The 18,793-nt window shown below is 50.0% G+C and overlaps 1 protein-coding gene across 1 annotated transcript in view; it reads left to right on the top strand.

Annotated features, from left to right (window-relative positions):
• Positions 1-18,793, top strand: part of LOC128695894 (uncharacterized) — a 451,682-nt gene that overhangs the window by 284,704 nt on the left and 148,185 nt on the right. Inside the window, exons 5-6 of the mRNA XM_070092812.1 lie at positions 969-1,104; positions 3,964-4,125. Of these exons, the coding sequence (XP_069948913.1) occupies positions 969-1,104; positions 3,964-4,125 (298 nt within the window). The remainder of the gene's footprint in view (positions 1-968; positions 1,105-3,963; positions 4,126-18,793) is intronic.

Below are 18,793 nucleotides of genomic sequence, written 5' to 3'. Positions count from 1 at the left end.
CAGCTATAGGGTTTAAATACCCTCATACAGCTATAGGCTTTAAATACCCTCATACAGCTATAGGCTTTAAATACCCTCATACAGCTATAGGCTTTAAATACCCTCATACAGCTATAGGCTTTAAATACCCTCATACAGCTATAGGCTTTACTCTCATACAGCTATAGGCTTTAAATACCCTCGTACGAGCTATAGGCTTTACTTATTCTTGAGTCGGCTGTAGGCTTTAATGACCCAGTAACCATGAAATCTATTTTCACCTTTTGGATGGGACCCCTTGATGATAGTAATGGGTTCTTGATTCCCTGATATGGAGCTACCCTTCTCTTCATCGGATCAGATCTGATTACCTCCTATTACCCAGATGCTGTAAGACTCTAACGGATTTAGCGGAAATATCTTCAGTAAATGCATTTTCTCATTATATATATGTCGTGCCGAATATGTAAAACTGGTCAATTAGCAAGAAATCGTTTAAAATTAAGTCCTTTCCAAAATTTTCTCTTACACGTTTAAAGATATATTTTTTTCATTAATGTTAATGTAAATTTTTTTAATTTTGCACCAAAAGAAACTTAGAAAACTTACCTAACCTTGTTTTAACAAGAGCAATTTATTTTAGCCTAGCCCAACTAAATATATTTTAGATTTGTTTACAGTAATTTAATACTAAACAAACACAGTGAAATATATTTTTTCGTTAGGTTCAGAATGATTTTGGCGAAATTATTGCATACACAAATTTTCGCTTGTCCTATATGGCAAGATGAGCGTTGCTATTTAAGCCAAGATCGCAAGTTCTGTCTATTTGGCACGACATATACATATATATATATATATATATACATACTGTATATGTATGTATAGCCAAGACTCACAGCATTGTCCCCAGTCCCTCACTTTAGCATCATTAAATACGTTTTCCCATCACACCACCGCCACTAAACAACTGTGCTGTCTCCTTGCAGGTATTCAGCGGTGAGGGGAAGCGATATGTAAGTACGGTGGACCCTCGTCGTAGCAACTGGACCAGGTACCTGAGACCGGCCCCGGACCGCGACTCAGCCAACCTCGTGGTGGTCCTCAGACCAATCCTGGACCCCAGTGAGTAATCCTCGTGGATAAGGGACGGTAAATGAGACACAGTGAGGAAACGTTTCGCCACTACTGACTCTTGTCGTGGCGAAACGTTTTGTTGATAAGAAATGTTAACACGAAGCATGTGTTTTGTTTCTCTGTGACCCATCTTGTTTTACACCTCTGTTCTTATGTTTATATGAACGAGTGTTCGAGGCTCGAGCCTCCGTCCGCTGATCTCCAGAAAAATGCTAATCATTCAGCCTGACTCTCTGTACAGGCTGGCTCGACCTGGGGTGGCACAGGTGGTCGTAGACCAATCATGTACCCCAGATCAAACTGTAAGGATACCCAGATGCCATGAGCCTGCTCCACTCCCATGAGTCTGCGGCACTTCCATGAGCCTGCTGCACTCCCATGAGTCTGCGGCACTCCCATGAGTCTGCGGCACTCCCATGAGTCTGCGGCACTCCCATGAGTCTGCGGCATTCATCTCTACAGCCGGATGAAGCTGGGGCATCCGGTCGAGGGATGAATTTTTGGAGTCAGATCCCAGATTGTGTGGAGTACTAGCTGACCCCGAGTCCTACCTTGCCCCGAGTCCTACCTTGCCCCGAGTCCTACCTTGCCCCGAGACCTATCTTGCCCCGAGTCCTACCTTGCCCCGAGGTAGGTCTCGAGTTTTTATACCTGGCTTTACTTCGTCCTGAGCGTCGCCTTACGTTGAGACCATTCAGACGCAGGCGGTCAATTTTGAACTGCTGCTGTGCTCAATAAGAGCTAGCTCATTTTTCACCTTCTATCCGAGGAAGGGAAAGAAAAAAAATTAGTGTGAGTTTTGAAGGGTAGTTTTTGCTTGTTAGCTCAGTCACTGCTTAAAGTTTGGACGGGGAGAAGCTGGACCAGCTTACTCCCAGTGCCTCTCTCTCTCTCTCTCTCTCTCTCTATTCCTCTCAATTTATCCCTCTGATGTCTCGAATTATTCCCTTCTTTAGTCATCCCACTGTTTCTCCACTCTCTGTTTAAATCTTTCACCCCTATGTGTGGTAACCTCCCCTTCTCTCAACCCTGCGTACAATGACCTCCCCTTCTGTCAACCCTGCATACAATGACCTCCCCTTCTCTCGACCCTGCGTACAATGACCTCCCCTTCTCTCAACCCTGCGTACAATGGCTCCTCATTTTCTATAATGTCCATTCATTCTTTTTCATTATTAACCATCGGCGTTATCTCTGTCTTGTGCATCCCTGTGAGACTGATGGTAATCTTTCTCTCTCCTACTCCTTATTCTAGCTACAAGTTGATAGTTCTGAGTGGACAGCCTTTGGACTTTCAAGTCCTCTTCTGTCGTTCTCATTACTTCAGTGTACTCTCCTGTACTTCGATGTACTCTCCTGTACTTCGATGTTCTCTCCTGTACTTCGATGTACTCTCCTGTACTTCGATGTACTCTCATGTACTTCGATGTACTCTCCTGTACTTCAGTGTACTCTCCTGTACTTCGATGTACTCTCCTGTACTTCGATGTACTCTCATGTACTTCGATGTACTCTCCTGTACTTCGATGTTCTCTCCTGTACTTCGATGTACTCTCCTGTACTTCGATGTTCTCTCCTGTACTTCGATGTACTCTCCTGTACTTCGATGTACTCTCCTGTACTTCGATGTACTCTCCTGTACTTCGATGTTCTCTCCTGTACTTCGATGTACTCTCCTGTACTTCGATGTACTCTCCTGTACTTCGATGTTCTCTCCTGTACTTCGATGTACTCTCCTGTACTTCGATGTACTCTCCTGTACTTCAGTGTTCTCTCCTGTACTTCGATGTACTCTCCTGTACTTCGATGTTCTCTCCTGTACTTCGATGTACTCTCCTGTACTTCGATGTACTCTCCTGTACTTCAGTGTTCTCTCCTGTACTTCGATGTACTCTCCTGTACTTCGATGTTCTCTCCTGTACTTCGATGTACTCTCCTGTACTTCGATGTTCTCTCCTGTACTTCGATGTACTCTCCTGTACTTCGATGTTCTCTCCTGTACTTCGATGTACTCTCCTGTACTTCGATGTTCTCTCCTGTACTTCGATGTACTCTCCTGTACTTCAGTGTTCTCTCCTGTACTTCGATGTACTCTCCTGTACTTCGATGTTCTCTCCTGTACTTCGATGTACTCTCCTGTACTTCGATGTTCTCTCCTGTACTTCGATGTACTCTCCTGTACTTCAGTGTTCTCTCCTGTACTTCGATGTACTCTCCTGTACTTCAGTGTTCTCTCCTGTACTTCGATGTTCTCTCCTGTACTTCGATGTTCTCTCCTGTACTTCGATGTTCTCTCCTGTACTTCGATGTACTCTCCTGTACTTCAGTGTTCTCTCCTGTACTTCGATGTTCTCTCCTGTACTTCGATGTTCTCTCCTGTACTTCGATGTTCTCTCCTGTACTTCGATGTTCTCTCCTGTACTTCGATGTACTCTCCTGTACTTCAGTGTTCTCTTCTGTACTTCGATGTATACTTCTATGTACTTGAAGTTATTATTCCTCATGATTAACTTCGTTATCCATCATTGTAGTTATAACATTGCTCTCCTACATTATCCACCAATCATTGTAGTTATACCTCTGTTTTGGAAGTTACATTCACTTAATCTTAGGACTAATTACTAATATAAATTTTTTTCCGAGATGTTAAAAAAAATAATTTTGGAAGCTGTTACGCCCTTTGTCAGTATCTCAAAAAAATTAAAAATCTTTCAGAATTAATATTTCGGTCTGCATATGAAACCTCCCTCAGAGACGTGTTGACAAGAGGTAATATATATATATATATATATATATATATATATATATATATATATATATATATATATATATATATATTGCCTCCAGGTGACGACTGTACGGGGATGGTTGTGATGGGCGGCGTGGGTGGCGTGGGCGGCGTGGGCGTGTTCCTCATCACCACCCAGGACGTGAGTGTGGGTCAGGAGCTCATGTTCTGGGCCCATGACCCAACCCTCGCCTGGTCCAGGAAGAAGATGGAGAAGACCAGTAAGTGTTGATGTTATTGTTGATGTTATTGATGTTATTGTTGATGTTATTGTTGATATTTTTGATGTTATTGTTGATGTTATTGTGGTGATGTTATTGTTGATGTTATTGTTGATGTTATTGTGATGTTATTGTTGATGTTATTGTTAATGTTATTGTGATGTTATTGTTGATGTTATTGATGTTATTGCTGATGTTATTGTTGATGTTATTGTTGGTGATGTTATTATTGATGTTGATATTACTGTTGATGTTATTATTGATGTTATTGCTGATGTTATTGCTGATGTTATTGTTGAGGTTATTGTTGGTGATGCTATTGTTGATGTTATTATTGGTGATGTTATTGTTCATGATGTTATTGTTGATGTTAGTGTTGATGGTAATGTTTATGATGTTATTGTTATTGATGTTATTGTTGATGTTAGTACTGATGTTATTGTTGGCGATGTTGTTCTTGTTTTATTGATGTTATTGTTGGTGATGTTATTGTTGGTGTTGGTAATATTATTGTTGGCGTTGGTGATTTTAATGTTATTGTTGATGTTATTGTTGGCGTTGATATTGTTGGTGTTCATGTTATTGTTGGTGTTGATAATGTTATTGTTGGCGTTGATGTTATTGTTTTTGTTCATGTTATTGTTGGTGTTGATAATGTTATTGTTGGCGTTGGTGATGTTATTCTTGACGATATTGTTGGTAATATATATGTAATATTTGATATTAATATTAACGTTATTCTTATTACATTATTAGTGTCTGAGATGTTATTCATGTTATTTTCGGTGATTTTATTGTTGATTGTGATATTGTTCTTATTGTTAATGGTACTGTTGGTGATTTTTATGGAGGGAGACGAATGTTTATCGTGTATATTACGCAGACTTGTCATAAAATTGTGTTCTGACGTACCTTACTACACACTGTAGTCCAGGGTTCGATTCCCGGTACGGGTAGAAACATTAGAACGTGTTTCCTTAAGGCAACTCCTGTCCATATTCACCTAGCAGTAAAATAGGTACCTGGATGTTAGTCTGTTGGTGTGGGTCGCATCCTGGAGGACAAAATTGACCTAATTAGCCAGAAAAGCTGTTCGTATCGAGGGGTTTTCTGTGTAGTATGTCATTAATGTCAACTATGGTCTGTGTACCTTGTACATGTACTTGTAGAAATAAAGATTATTATTATTATTATTATTATTATTATTATTATTATTATTATTATTATTATATAGTGTAAGCGTCTCTCACAGCTGCATCATGTGATTGTATGATCATCTATTCAAAGTAATTTCTCCTTGATCCCTTTCTCCTACTCTTTTTTCAACACGTCTCTCTCTCTCTCTCTCTCTCTCTCTCTCTCTCTCTCTCTCTCTCTCTCTCTCTCTCTCTCTCTCTCTCTCTCTCTCTCTCTCTCTCTCTCTCTTTCTCTCTCTCTCTCGCTCTCTCTCGCTCTCTCTCGCTCTCTCTCTCTCTCTCTCTCCCTCTCTCTCCCTCTCTCCATATTACTCTCTCCCCATGTTTCTCCCAATTGAGTCTTGATGATGGTCTGGGATGTGGCCGAAACGTCGTCTGAGGTATATTCTGAACGTGGGGTTATTTGTAAATTGTCTTAGCGACGGTATTGTGTGTTTCAGCCAAGATAGTGTGCTTCACTCAAGATATTGTGTGTTTCAGCCAAGATATTGTGTGTTTCAGTCAATATATTGTGTGTTTCAGTCAAGATATTGTGTGTTTCAGTCAATATATTGTGTGTTTCAGTCAAGATATTGTGTGTTTCAGCCAAGATATTGTGTGTTTCACTCAAGATATTGTGTGTTTCAGTCAATATATTGTGTGTTTCAGCCAAGATATTGTGTGTTTCAGCCAAGATATTGTGTGTTTCAGTCAATTTATTGTGTTTAAGTCAGGAGCCTGGTTGATCAGGCTCTGATCCACCAGGAGGCCTGGTCACAGACCGGGCCGCGGGGGCGTTGACCCCCGGAACTCTCTCCAGGTAAACTCCAGGTATATTGTGTATAAATCACGGTATTGTGTAAATCACGGTATTGTGTGTTTCAATTACGGAATTGTGTTTAAAATGTCTCAATCCAATTTTGTATCTCAGTCACAATGTTGTCCAATCCCTTTTTGTGTCAGTCACAATTTGTGTCTAAATCTTTTTGTCTAAATCCAATTTTTTCCCCAACCCTGTTTTGGGGTCTCAGCCCACAATTTGTTATCTCAACCCTATTGTTGTCTCAGCCCTTGTGTGTATCTAAACCCTGTCTTTGTGTCCCCCAGTCACAATTTGTGTCTCAACCCCTTTGTGTCTGGGAAAATTTGTTAATCCTTTGTGTGTCCAGTCACAATATTGTGTGTCTCAACCCAAATATTGTGTGTTAACCCTGTGTGTTTTTCTAAACCCACAATATTGTGTGTCTCAGCCCTTTGTGTTTTTCAAACCCAAAATTTTGGGTTGTCTCAGTCCAATATTGTGTGTCTCAAACCCAAATTTGTGTGTCTCAGCCCTTTGTTGTGTGTCTCAACCCAAATTTGTGTATCTCTTTTAAAAATTTGTGTCTCAGCCCCTTGTGTGCCCTCAGTCACAATTTGTTTTCTCAATTTGTGTGTGCCCTCACCCAATATTGTGTTTTCTAAATACTTGTTTTGTGTCTCAGTCAGAATATTGTGTGTCTCAGCCCAAAATTTGTGTGCCCTCATTAACAATTTGTGTCCCCGTCCTTTGTGTAAAAAGTCAAATTTGTTTTCTAGCCCTTTTGTTCTAGTAGAATTTGGCTCCAGTCAGAATTTGTTTCTAATAAAATTTTGTTTTCCAAAGTAAATGTGTGTTCTACCCACAATTTTGGGGAAACCTAGTCAGAATATTGTGTTCTAGTAAAATTTTGTTTTTAAAATTCCCCAATTTGTGTGCTAAGTCACAATATTGTTTCAACCCTTTGTGTTCTTTTCACTATTGTGTTTCAGCCCTTTGTGTTAGTCCGTTTTGTATAAAAACCCTTTTGTGCCCTAATTAAAATGTTGTTCAAAAATCCTTTGTTGTGTTTTGCACAATTTGTGTTCAAATCAAAAATAAAAATTGTCTTTAAATTTGTGTTCTCAATCTGTGTGTGTGTTAGTAAAATTTTTGTGTCTAAATCCTGTTTTATTGTTGTTATCAGAATAATTTTGCTTAATAGAATATTTGTGTTTTTCAGCCCACCGGTATTTTGGTCTCAGTACTTTGTGTGTTCGTTCCTGAAATTGAAAAATTGTTAATAAATTTGTGTGTTTAAGCCCTGTGTGTGTTCAATAAAAAATTGTGTTTTCAAATTTTTAAAAATATTTGTGTGTTAAATCAAATTTGTGTTTAATCAAAATATTGTGGCTTAAATCCTTGTGTGTGTCTAAATCCAATGGGTTTTTAGTCCTTTGTGTCTAGTCACAATTTGTGTTCTAAAAATAAAAAAATTTGTGTGTTCGTCAAAAAATATTGTGTGCCCAAAACCCTGTTTGGTGTGCCAGTGCAATGTGTGTGTCTCCCCAAAATTTTTGTTCTGGTCAAAATTTTGTTTTCCCAATCACAATATTTTTGTGTTAAAAGTCACAATATTGGGTCTAAATAAAAAAATTTGTGGCTCGTCACTTTTGTGTGTTAATCAAAAATTTTGGCCCCCAGTCCAATATTGTTTCCAACCCTTTGTGTCCTAGTCCCCCTTTTGTTGCCTTAAGCCCTTGTTGTTTTCCAGTCACAAATTTTTGTGTCTCAATCAAAATTTTGTGTCTTTTAAATTTTGGTTTCTCAATCCTTGTGTGTCTCAGTCCAAAATATTTTGTTTTTAAAAAATTGTGTGTTAGTCCCCAAAATTTTATTCACTTTGCAGCCCATCCCCATAATGGCCCCATCCCTAAAATTCCCCCTAAAACCTCCCATTTCCTCCTTTTCCCCCTCACCCCACCCCATAAACCCATCATAAAACCCTTTCCCCCAGCCATCCCCCTAAAAAATTTGGTCCCCCTCCCCCCCATCCACCCCCCGGCCCCCCTCAACCACCCACCCCCCCTTTTTCCCCCACCCTACCTCCACAACCACCCACCTCCACAACCACCCACCTCACAACCATCCCCTCCCCCACCCACCCCCCCAAAACCACCCCACCCCCACACCCCTTCCACCCCCAAAACCACCCCACCCCCACATCCACCCACCCCCCCAAAACCACCCCACCTCCACAACCTTACCTCCCAACCTCCCCACAACCACCCACCTCCTGACCATCCACCCCCCAAACCTTTTCCCCCCCAAAACCACCCCACCCCCACAATACCCACCTCACCCATCCACCCCCAAAACCACCCACCCCCCGGGCCCCCCCTCCGCCATCCACCCCCACAACCACCCACCCCCCCAACCATCCACCTCAAAACCATCCCCCTCCCCCACCACCTCCTGTCCACCTCACAACCTTTCCACCTCACAATTAAACCCCACCCCCCGACCACCCACCTCCAAAACCCACCCCACCCCCCAACCATCCCATCACAACCATCCCCTCCACAACCATCCTCCCCCGCCATCCCCCCCCTGGCCACCACCCCCCAAACCATCCACCTCCAAAACCCCACCCACCCCCCACCCATCCACCCCCCACAACCATCCACCCCCAAAACCCATACCCCCCACAAACCCCCCTCCAAAACCCCATCCACCTCCACAACCACCCACCTCCTGCCACCCACCTCCGGGCCTCCCCCCAACCATCCCCCTCCAAAACCCCCTCCACCTCCACAACCTTCCACCCCCCTGACCTTACCCCCCAAACCCTTCACCTCCACCAACCACCCTCCAAAACCCACCCCACCCCCACACCCACCCCACCCCCTGACCACCCACCCCCACAACCATCCACCCCCCTGACCATCCACCTCCAAAACCATCCCCCCCAAAACCATCCCCCCCCAAACCATCCCCACCTCCCCAACCATCCCCTCCCCCCACCCACCCCCCACAACCACCCCACCTCCACAACCATCCACCTCCACAACCATCCACCTCCACAACCATCCACCTCCACAACCTTCCACCTCCCCAAACCCACCCCCACAACCATCCCCACCTCCCCACCCCACCCCCCAAACCATCCACCTCCACCCATCCCCCCCCAAAACCCCACCCACCCCCAAAACCATCCCTCCACACCCCACCCCCACAGCCACCCACCTCCCAACCATCCACCCCCTTTTAACCATCCCCCCAACCACCCACCTCTGATCATCCACCCCCACATCCCACCTCCACAACCACCCACCTCCAAAACCATCCAAAACCCCCCCCACAACCACCCACCCCCAAAAACCCCTCCACCCCCACAACCATCCCCTCCGGGCCTCCACCTCCACAACCATCCCCCCCTCCAATCACCCCACCTCCAATCCACCCCCCACAATCATTCCTCCCCCCACCCCATCCACCTCAAAACCCTTCAATACCTCCACAACCATCACCCCCACAACCACCCCACCTCCACAACCATCCCTCCACAGCCATCCACCTCCCCATCCACCTCCCCAGCCACCCCACCTCCCCCACCCACCTCCAACCATCCACCCCCACAACCACCCACCTCCACAACCACCCACCTCCCGCCATCCACCCCCCAAACCATCCCCCCACAACCATCCCCCCCACAGCCATCCCTCCCAAAACCATCCACCTCCCCCAAACCCTCCACCTCCCCCCACAACCACCCCACCTCCCATCACCCCCCAAAACCTCCCCCCAAACCACCCACCTCCGCCCATCCACCTCCCTATCCACCCCCCGCCACCCCACCCCCCACAACCATCCACCCCCACAACCATCCACCCCCACAACCATCCCACCTCAAAACCATCCACCCCCAAACCCATCCACCTCCAAAACCCATCCACCCCCAAAACCCCTTCCACCCCCAAAACCCCATCCACCTCCACCCCACAATCCACCCCCACAACCATCCCCCCACAACCATCCACCTCTGCCTTCCACCTCCACAACCCCACCTCAAAACCATCCACCCCCCACAGCCATCCACCCCCCAAAACCCAAACCCCCCACCTCCCCCAACCACCCCACCTCCCCCCAACCTTCCTCCCCCCTTTCCTGCCTTCAAACCATCACCTCCACAACCATCCACCTCCTGACCACCCACCTCCCCCAACCACCCACCTCCCCAAACCATCCACCCCCAAAACCATCCCCCCCCACAACCACCCACCCCCAAAACCCTTTCCCACCCCCAAAACCATCCACCTCCCCCATCCACCTCCCAACCCCCCACCCCCCACAGCCCCCACCCCCAAAAACCATCCCCCCCCCATCCCCCCTCCAAAACCACCCACCCCCACAACCCCCCACCTCCACAACCACCCCCCCACCTCCAAAACCCTTTCCCCACCCCCTGTTTTCACCTCCCCCTTCCACCCCCAAAACCACCCACCCCCTACCCCCACCTCCGAATCCACCCCCTGACCACCCACCTCCTGCCCTTTCCCACCCCAACCATCCACCTCCTGACCTTCCACCTCCAAAACCATCCACCTCCACCCCCTCCACCTCCCTACCCACCCCACCTCCAAAACCTTCCACCCCCCAAACCATCCCCCCTCCACAGCCTTCCACCCCCCCAAACCATCCCCTCCACAACCCCCCACCTCCACAACCATCCACCTCCACAACCCCCACCTCACAAAAACCACCCTTTCCACAACCTTCCACCCCCACAACCTCTCCCCCTTTCCACCCACCACCTCCCTGAAAACCCACCTCACAACCACCCACCTCCACAACCCCCACCCCCCACAACCATCCACCCCCACAACCATCCACCCCCACAACCTTCCCCCAACCCCTCCACAACCCCCCACCTCCCCAACCACCCCACCCCCCCCAACCATCACCTCCAAAACCCCCCACCCCCCACAACCATCCCCCCCCCACCATCCACCTCCAAAACCACCCACCCCCAGTTTTTACCTCCCCGCCTTCCACCCCCCCTTACACCCCCAAAAACCCCTACCTTCCCACCTCCGGGCCACCCACCCCCACAACCATCCACCTCCCGCCTTCACCCCCAAAACCATCCACCTCCACAACCTTCCACCTCCACAACCATCCACCTCCACAACCATCCACCCCCCTAATTCCACCTCAAAACCACCCCACCTCCAAAACCACCCCACCCCCAAAACCATCCACCCCCCAAACCACCCCACCCCCCACAACCATCCACCTCCGGGCCACCCACCCCCAAACCACCCCACCTCACAACCATCCACCCCCCAAACCCCCCCACCTCCACAACCATCCCCCCCAGCCACCCCACCTCCACCCCCCACCCCCACAACCATCCCCTCCCCCATCACCTCCAAAACCCCCACCTCCACAACCCCCACCCCCCAACCATCCACCTCCCCCCACCCACCTCAAAACCCCCCTTCCACCCTCCACAACCATCCTTTCCACAACCTTCCACCTCCACAACCTTCCACCTCCAACATCATTCCCCCTTTCCCAAAACCTCCACCCTCCCAACCTTCCACCTCCACAAACCCCCCACCTCCGCCACCCACCTCCACAACCATCCACCCCCAACCACCCACCCCCACAGCCATCCCCTCCAACCATCCACCCCCTGCCCATCCACCTCCACAACCATCCACCTCCACAACCATCCACCTCCACAACCTTCCACCTCCACAACCCCCACCCCCACAACCCCTAAACCTCCACAATTCCACCCCCCGGGTTTCCCCCCCTAAAACCCCCCCCCTCCAAAACCCTTTCCCCACCTCCAAAACCCATCACCTCCCCATCCACCCCCCCAAAACCCACCCCACCCCCCAAACCACCCACCCCCACAACCCCACCTCCAAAACCCCACCTCCCAACCATCCACCTCCCCCATCCACCTCCACAACCATCCCCTCCCCACCCACCTCCCCCACCCACCTCCCACAACCATCCCCCCCACAACCTTCCCCCCCCCAAACCATCCCCTCCAAAACCACCCCACCCCCCAAAACCCTTTCCCACCTCCACAAACCCACCTCCAAAACCCATCCCTCCACAACCCCCCCCTCCACAACCTCCACCTCCCAACCACCCACCTCCAACCCATCCACCTAAAATTCCACCCCCCAAAACCTTCCACCTCCCCCCATCCACCTCCAAAACCACCCACCCCCCAAACCATCCACCTCCACAACCACCCCACCCCCACAACCACCCACCCCCCACAACCATCCACCCCCCACAACCACCCCCTCCCAACCTTCCCACCCCCCGGCCACCCCACCCCCCACAACCACCCCCTCCACAACCATCCCACCCCCCACAACCATCCCCCCTCCAAAACCTTTCCCCTCCCACACCTTTCCCCTTCCATCCACCTCCAAAACCATCCCCCTTTTTTTGCATCCCCTCCAACCATCCACCTCCAAAACCCTTTCCCCCTCCAACCATCCCCCCCCAAACCATCCACCTCCAACCATCCACCCCCCCAAAACCATCCACCCCCCAAACCACCCACCTCTGTTCCTCCACAACCACCCCACCCCCCACAACCTCCACCCCCACCCCAATCCACCTCCCCCCCACCCACCCCCAAACCTTCCCCCTCACAACCATCCACCCCCACAACCACCCACCCCCAAAACCATCACCTCCCCACCCACCCCCCAAAACCCTTTTCCCCCCACAACCTTCCCCCCGCCATCCACCTCCACAACCATCCACCTCCACAACCATCCACCTCCACAACCATCCACCTCCACAACCTTCCACCTCCACAACCATCCACCTCCACAACCATCCACCTCCACAACCATCCACCTCCACAACCATCCACCTCCACAACCATCCACCTCAAAACCACCCCCCCACAACCCCCACCCCCCAAAACCATCCCCCAACCACCCACCTCCAACCACCCACCTCCCCATCCACCCCCAAAATTACCCCCCAAACCTTCCACCTCCAACCACCCCACCCCCTAAAACCTCCCACCCCCCAAACCTTTCCCCCCACAACCATCCACCTCCACAAACCACCCCACCTCCACAACCATCCCCCCACCTCCCCCCCAACCATCACCTCAAAACCACCCACCTCCAACCTCCACCCCCCACAACCATCCACCCCCCACCCATCCACCTCCACAACCATCCCCCCTGGCCATCACCCCCCACAACCTTCCACCCCCAAAACCTTTCCCCCTCACCCACCCCACCCCCACAACCACCCACCTCCAAAACCATCCCCCCCCAAAACCACCACCCCCCACAACCTTCCACCCCCCACAACCACCCCCCCTCACAACCACCCCACCCCCAAAACCATCCACCCCCCCCAACCACCCACCTCACAACCTTCCCCCCTTTCCCCAACCTTCCCCCTCCAAAACCATCCCCCTCCCCATCCACCTCAAACCACCCCACCCCCAAAACCATCCACCCCCCAAACCTTCCACCTCCACAACCTTCCACCCCCCAAACCATCCCACCTCCACAACCACCCCCTCCTGACCCCCCACCTCCGCCACCCACCTCCAAAACCACCCACCTCCTGACCATCCCCTCCCAGCCATCCCCCCTCCGGGTTTTTACCCCCACAACCTTCCACCTCCACAACCATCCACCTCCACAACCACCCCACCTCAAAACCTTCCCCTTCCCCCCAACCATCCACCCTCCAAAACCTTCCACCTCCCCCCAACCATCCACCTCCACAACCTTCCCCTCCAAAACCTTCCACCCCCTGCCATCCACCTCCAAAACCCCATCCCCCCCACAACCACCCACCTCCAAAACCATCCCCCCCAAACCTTCCACCTCCCGCCACCCCACCTCCCCAAACCCCCCCACCCCCACAACCACCCCACCTCCCCCATCCACCCCCTGACCCAATTCACAGCCCCCCACCCCCAAAACCCATCCACCCCCACAACCACCCACCCCCACAACCATCCACCTCCCACCAACCTCCAACCTCCCTACCCATCCACCCCCACAACCATCCCCCTACCCATCCACCTCCAACCTTCCACCTCCGCCATCCACCCCCACAACCATCCACCCCCAAAACCCCACCCACCTCCACAACCTTCCCCCACAACCATCCACCCCCGCCTTCCACCCCCCAAACCACCCCACCTCACAACCATCCACCCCCCAAACCACCCACCTCCACAGCCACCCACCTCACAACCATCCACCCCCACAACCATCCACCCCCAAAACCCACCCACCTCCACAACCATCCACCCCCCAAAACCATCCACCTCCAAAACCATCCACCTCCTGAAACCCCCCACCCCCCCAACCTTTCCACCTCCCCCAATCCCCCTCACAACCATCCACCCCCCCCAATCATCCACCCCCCATCATCCACCTCCAATCATCCACCTCCAAAACCCCATCCACCCCCCAAAACCACCCACCTCCACAACCATCCACCTCCAAACCACCCACCTCCCAACCATCACCCCCAAAACCCACCCCACCTCCAAAATTTCCCCACCCCCAAAACCATCCCCCCCTGACCATCCCCTCCAACCACCCCCCTCCAAAACCATCCCCCCCGAACCACCCCCCACCCTTCCCCCCTTTCCCAAAACCTTCCCACCCCCACAACCCTCCACCCCCAAAACCACCCACCTCCAAAACCACCCACCCCCCAAACCTTCCCCCCCCAACCTTCCACCTCCACAACCACCCCACCCCCCAACCACCCCCCTCCACAGCCACCCCACCTCCACAACCACCCACCCCCCAAACCATCCACCTCCCCCCCATCCACCCCCACAACCACCCACCTCAAAACCTTTCCCCCTCCAAAACCATCCCCCCCCCAACCCAAACCCCACCTCACAACCATCCCCCCCTCCACAACCATCCCCCCCCAAAACCCCACCCCACCCCCAAACCATCCACCCCCACAACCATCCTCCCCCCCAACCATCCCACCCCCCAAACCTTCCACCTCCCCCACCCACCTCCACCCATCCACCTCCACAGTTCCCCCCTTTCCACAATTCCCCACCCCCCAAACCACCCCACCCCCAAAACCCACCCACCCCCCCCAACCACCCCACCTCCCCCAACCATCCACCTCACAACCTCACCCCCCACAACCTTCCACCCCCCAAACCACCCCACCTCCAAAACCTTACCTCCAAAACCATCACCTCCACAACCTTCCACCTCCCCATCCCCCTTGCCATACCTCACCCTTTCCCCCACCCCCCACCCCACCCCACCCCCAAAACCCCCCCACCCCCAAAACCATCCCCCCCCAAACCATCCCCCAAAACCATCCCCCCTGCCTTTCCCCCCAGCCACCCACCTCCCAACCTTCCACCCCCCACAACCACCCACCCCCACAACCTTCCCCCACCCCCCATCCCCTCTCAACCACCCCACCTCCACAAACCATCACCCCCCAACCATCCCCCTCCCCCCCCCACCCCCCCTGCCATCCACCTCCACACCATCCACCCCCCAAACCACCCACCCCCAAAACCACCCCACCTCCCAACCTTCCACCTCCACAACCTTTCCCACCTCCTGACCATCACCTCCCCCAAACCCATTCCCAAAAACCCCCACCCCCAAACCATCCACCCCCAAAACCCCACCTCCACAACCACCCCACCTCCAAAACCCTTTCCCACCCCCCAAACCTTTCCCACCCCCACAACCATCCCCCCCACAACCATCCCTTCCCTAACCATCCACCTCCAACCATCCATTTCCCCAAACCCACCCACCCCCTGCCCTTCCCACCCCCCACAACCATCCACCTCCGCCATCCCTCCCGGCCATCCACCCCCCAAACCACCCACCCCCACAAACCCACCCCCCAACCTTCCCCCCTCCACAACCACCCCCTCCGCCACCCACCCCCACAACCACCCCACCCCCACAACCACCCACCTCCCCACCCCACCTCCAAAAATTACCCCCTTGGCCATCCACCTCCACAACCATCCACCTCCACAACCTTCCACCTCCACAACCATCCACCTCCACAACCATCCACCTCCACAACCATCCACCTCCACAACCTTCCACCTCCACAACCATCCACCTCCCCTACCCTTCCACCCCCTGCCATCCACCTCCCCCAACCCACCCCCCTGCCATCCACCCCCCACAACCACCCACCTCCACAACCATCCACCTCCCCCCCAACCATCCACCTCCCCCCACCCACCTCCAAAACCAAACCCCCACCCCCAAAGCCATCCCTCCAAAACCCTCCCCTCAAACCATCCACCTCCAAACCCCCCACCCCCCCAACCATCCACCTCCCCCAACCATCCCCCCACAACCATCCACCTCCAAAACCACCCACCCCCTAACCACCCACCTCCACAACCACCCCACCTCCCAACCATCCCCCCCACAACCACCCACCCCCACAACCACCCACCCCCAAAAAAACCCACCCCACCCCCAAGCCATCCACCTCCAAAACCATCACCTCCGGGGCCATCCCCCCTCCACCAACCCCCTTTCCCCCCACCTCCCCCATCCACCCCCAAAACCATCCACCCCCCACAACCATCCACCCCCCAAAACCCTCCCCTCCCGCCACCCCACCCCCACAACCACCCCACCTCCCAACCACCCACCCCCACAACCACCCCACCCCCCAACCATCACCTCACAACCACCCCACCTCCACAAACCACCCCACCCCCCACAACCCCACCCCCGCCACCCACCTCCAAAACCATCCCCTCCCAACCACCCCACCTCCCAACCACCCCACCTCCAACCATCCACCCCCCAAACCACCCACCCCCCCAACAACCCCACCTCCAAAACCATCCACCTCCAAAACCACCCACCCCCCAAACCACCCACCTCCAACCACCCACCTCCCCAACCATCCACCTCCCCCAACCAAACCCCCCCAAACCTTTCCCCACCCCCCAACCACCCCCACCCCCCAAACCACCCCACCTCCAACCATCCACCCCCCCAACCATCCCTCCAACCATCCACCTAAAACCCACCCCACCTCCACCCCACCTCCACAAACCATCCACCCCCTGCCATCCACCTCCAAAACCACCCCACCCCCAAATCCACCCCAAAACCTTTTCCACCCCCACAACCACCCCACCCCCACAACCATCCACCTCCCCCTTTCCACCTCCAAAACCCACCCCCACCTCCACAACCATCCACCTCCACAACCATCCACCTCCACAACCATGGATTTAAAGCAATTTATATTTTTCTCTTTTGTTTCAGTTAGTTCATCATATATTTATTTTTTTCCTTCAGACAAAATCATGTAATTTAAAATTAAATTATCGTTTTCCTCTTTTTTTTTATTTTTTATTAAAAGGGTCTTTTATTCCCGTTTTATTAAAATGATCTTTTTTCCCCTTTTTTAATTAAAATGTCGTTTATTCCCTTTTTTATTAAAATGATCTTTATTCCTTTTTTTATTAAAATGATCTTTATTCCCTTTTTTATTAAATGATCGTTTATTCCGTTTTTTTTAAAATGATCGTTTTTTTCCTTTTTATTAAAATAATCTTTTTTTCCCCATTTTATTAAATGATCTTTTTTTCCCCCTTTTTAAAATGATCTTTTTTCCCCTTTTATTAAAATGATCTTTATTCCCTTTTTTAAAAATCGTTTATTCCCTTTTTTATTAAAATGATCTTTATTCCCTTTTATTGAAATGATCGTTTTTTTCCCCTTTTATTAAAATGATCTTTTTTCCCTTTTTTATTAAAATGATCTTTTTTCCCTTTTATTAAAATGATCGTTTTTTTTATTTTTTTTAAAAATGATCGTTTTATTCCATTTTTTTTAAAAATGATCTTTTTTTCCCGTTTATTAAAATGATCTTTATTCCCTTTTTTTAAAAATGATCTTTATTCCCTTTTTTTTAAAAATGATCATTTTTTCCCCCTTTTTTTTAAAAATGATCGTTTTTTCCCCTTTTATTAAAATGTCTTTATTCCCATTTTTTTTAAAAATGATCTTTATTCCCTTTTTATTAAAATGATCCTTTTTCCCCAGTTTTTTTTAAAATCATCGTTTTTTCCCGTTTTTAAATTAAAATCGTTTACCCCCTTTTTTATTAAAATGATCGTTTTTCCTTTTTATTAAAATGATCGTTTATTCCCGTTTTATTAAAATGATCGTTTATTCCCTTTTTTATTAAAATGATCGTTTATTCCCGTTTTATTAAAATGATCGTTTATTCCCGTTTTTTTTGATCTTTTTTCCCGTTTTTTTAAAATGATCTTTTTATTCCCGTTTTTTTAAAAATGATCGTTTTTTTCCCCGTTTTTTTTAAAAATGATCGTTTTTCCCCGTTTTTAAATTAAAATAAACGTTTATTCCCGTTTTTTTTAAAAATGATCTTTTTATTCCCTTTTTTTAATTAAAATAATCGTTTTTTTCCCCTTTTTTATTAAAATAATCGTTTATTCCCGTTTTTTTTAAAAAATGATCTTTTTATTCCCGTTTTATAAAAAAATAATCTTTATTCCTTTTTTATTAAAATGATCGTTTATTCCCGTTTTTTTTAAAAATGATCGTTTTTTCCCCGTTTTTTTTAAAATGATCGTTTTTTTTGTTTTTTTTAAAAATGATCGTTTTTTCCCCGTTTTTATTAAAAT

The sequence above is a fragment of the Cherax quadricarinatus genome, chromosome 41 (assembly GCF_038502225.1).
Source record: "Cherax quadricarinatus isolate ZL_2023a chromosome 41, ASM3850222v1, whole genome shotgun sequence".
Lineage (NCBI taxonomy): Eukaryota > Metazoa > Arthropoda > Malacostraca > Decapoda > Parastacidae > Cherax > Cherax quadricarinatus.
Note: the sequence above shows the minus strand (reverse complement) of the source record. Positions and strands in the feature narration are given on the sequence as shown.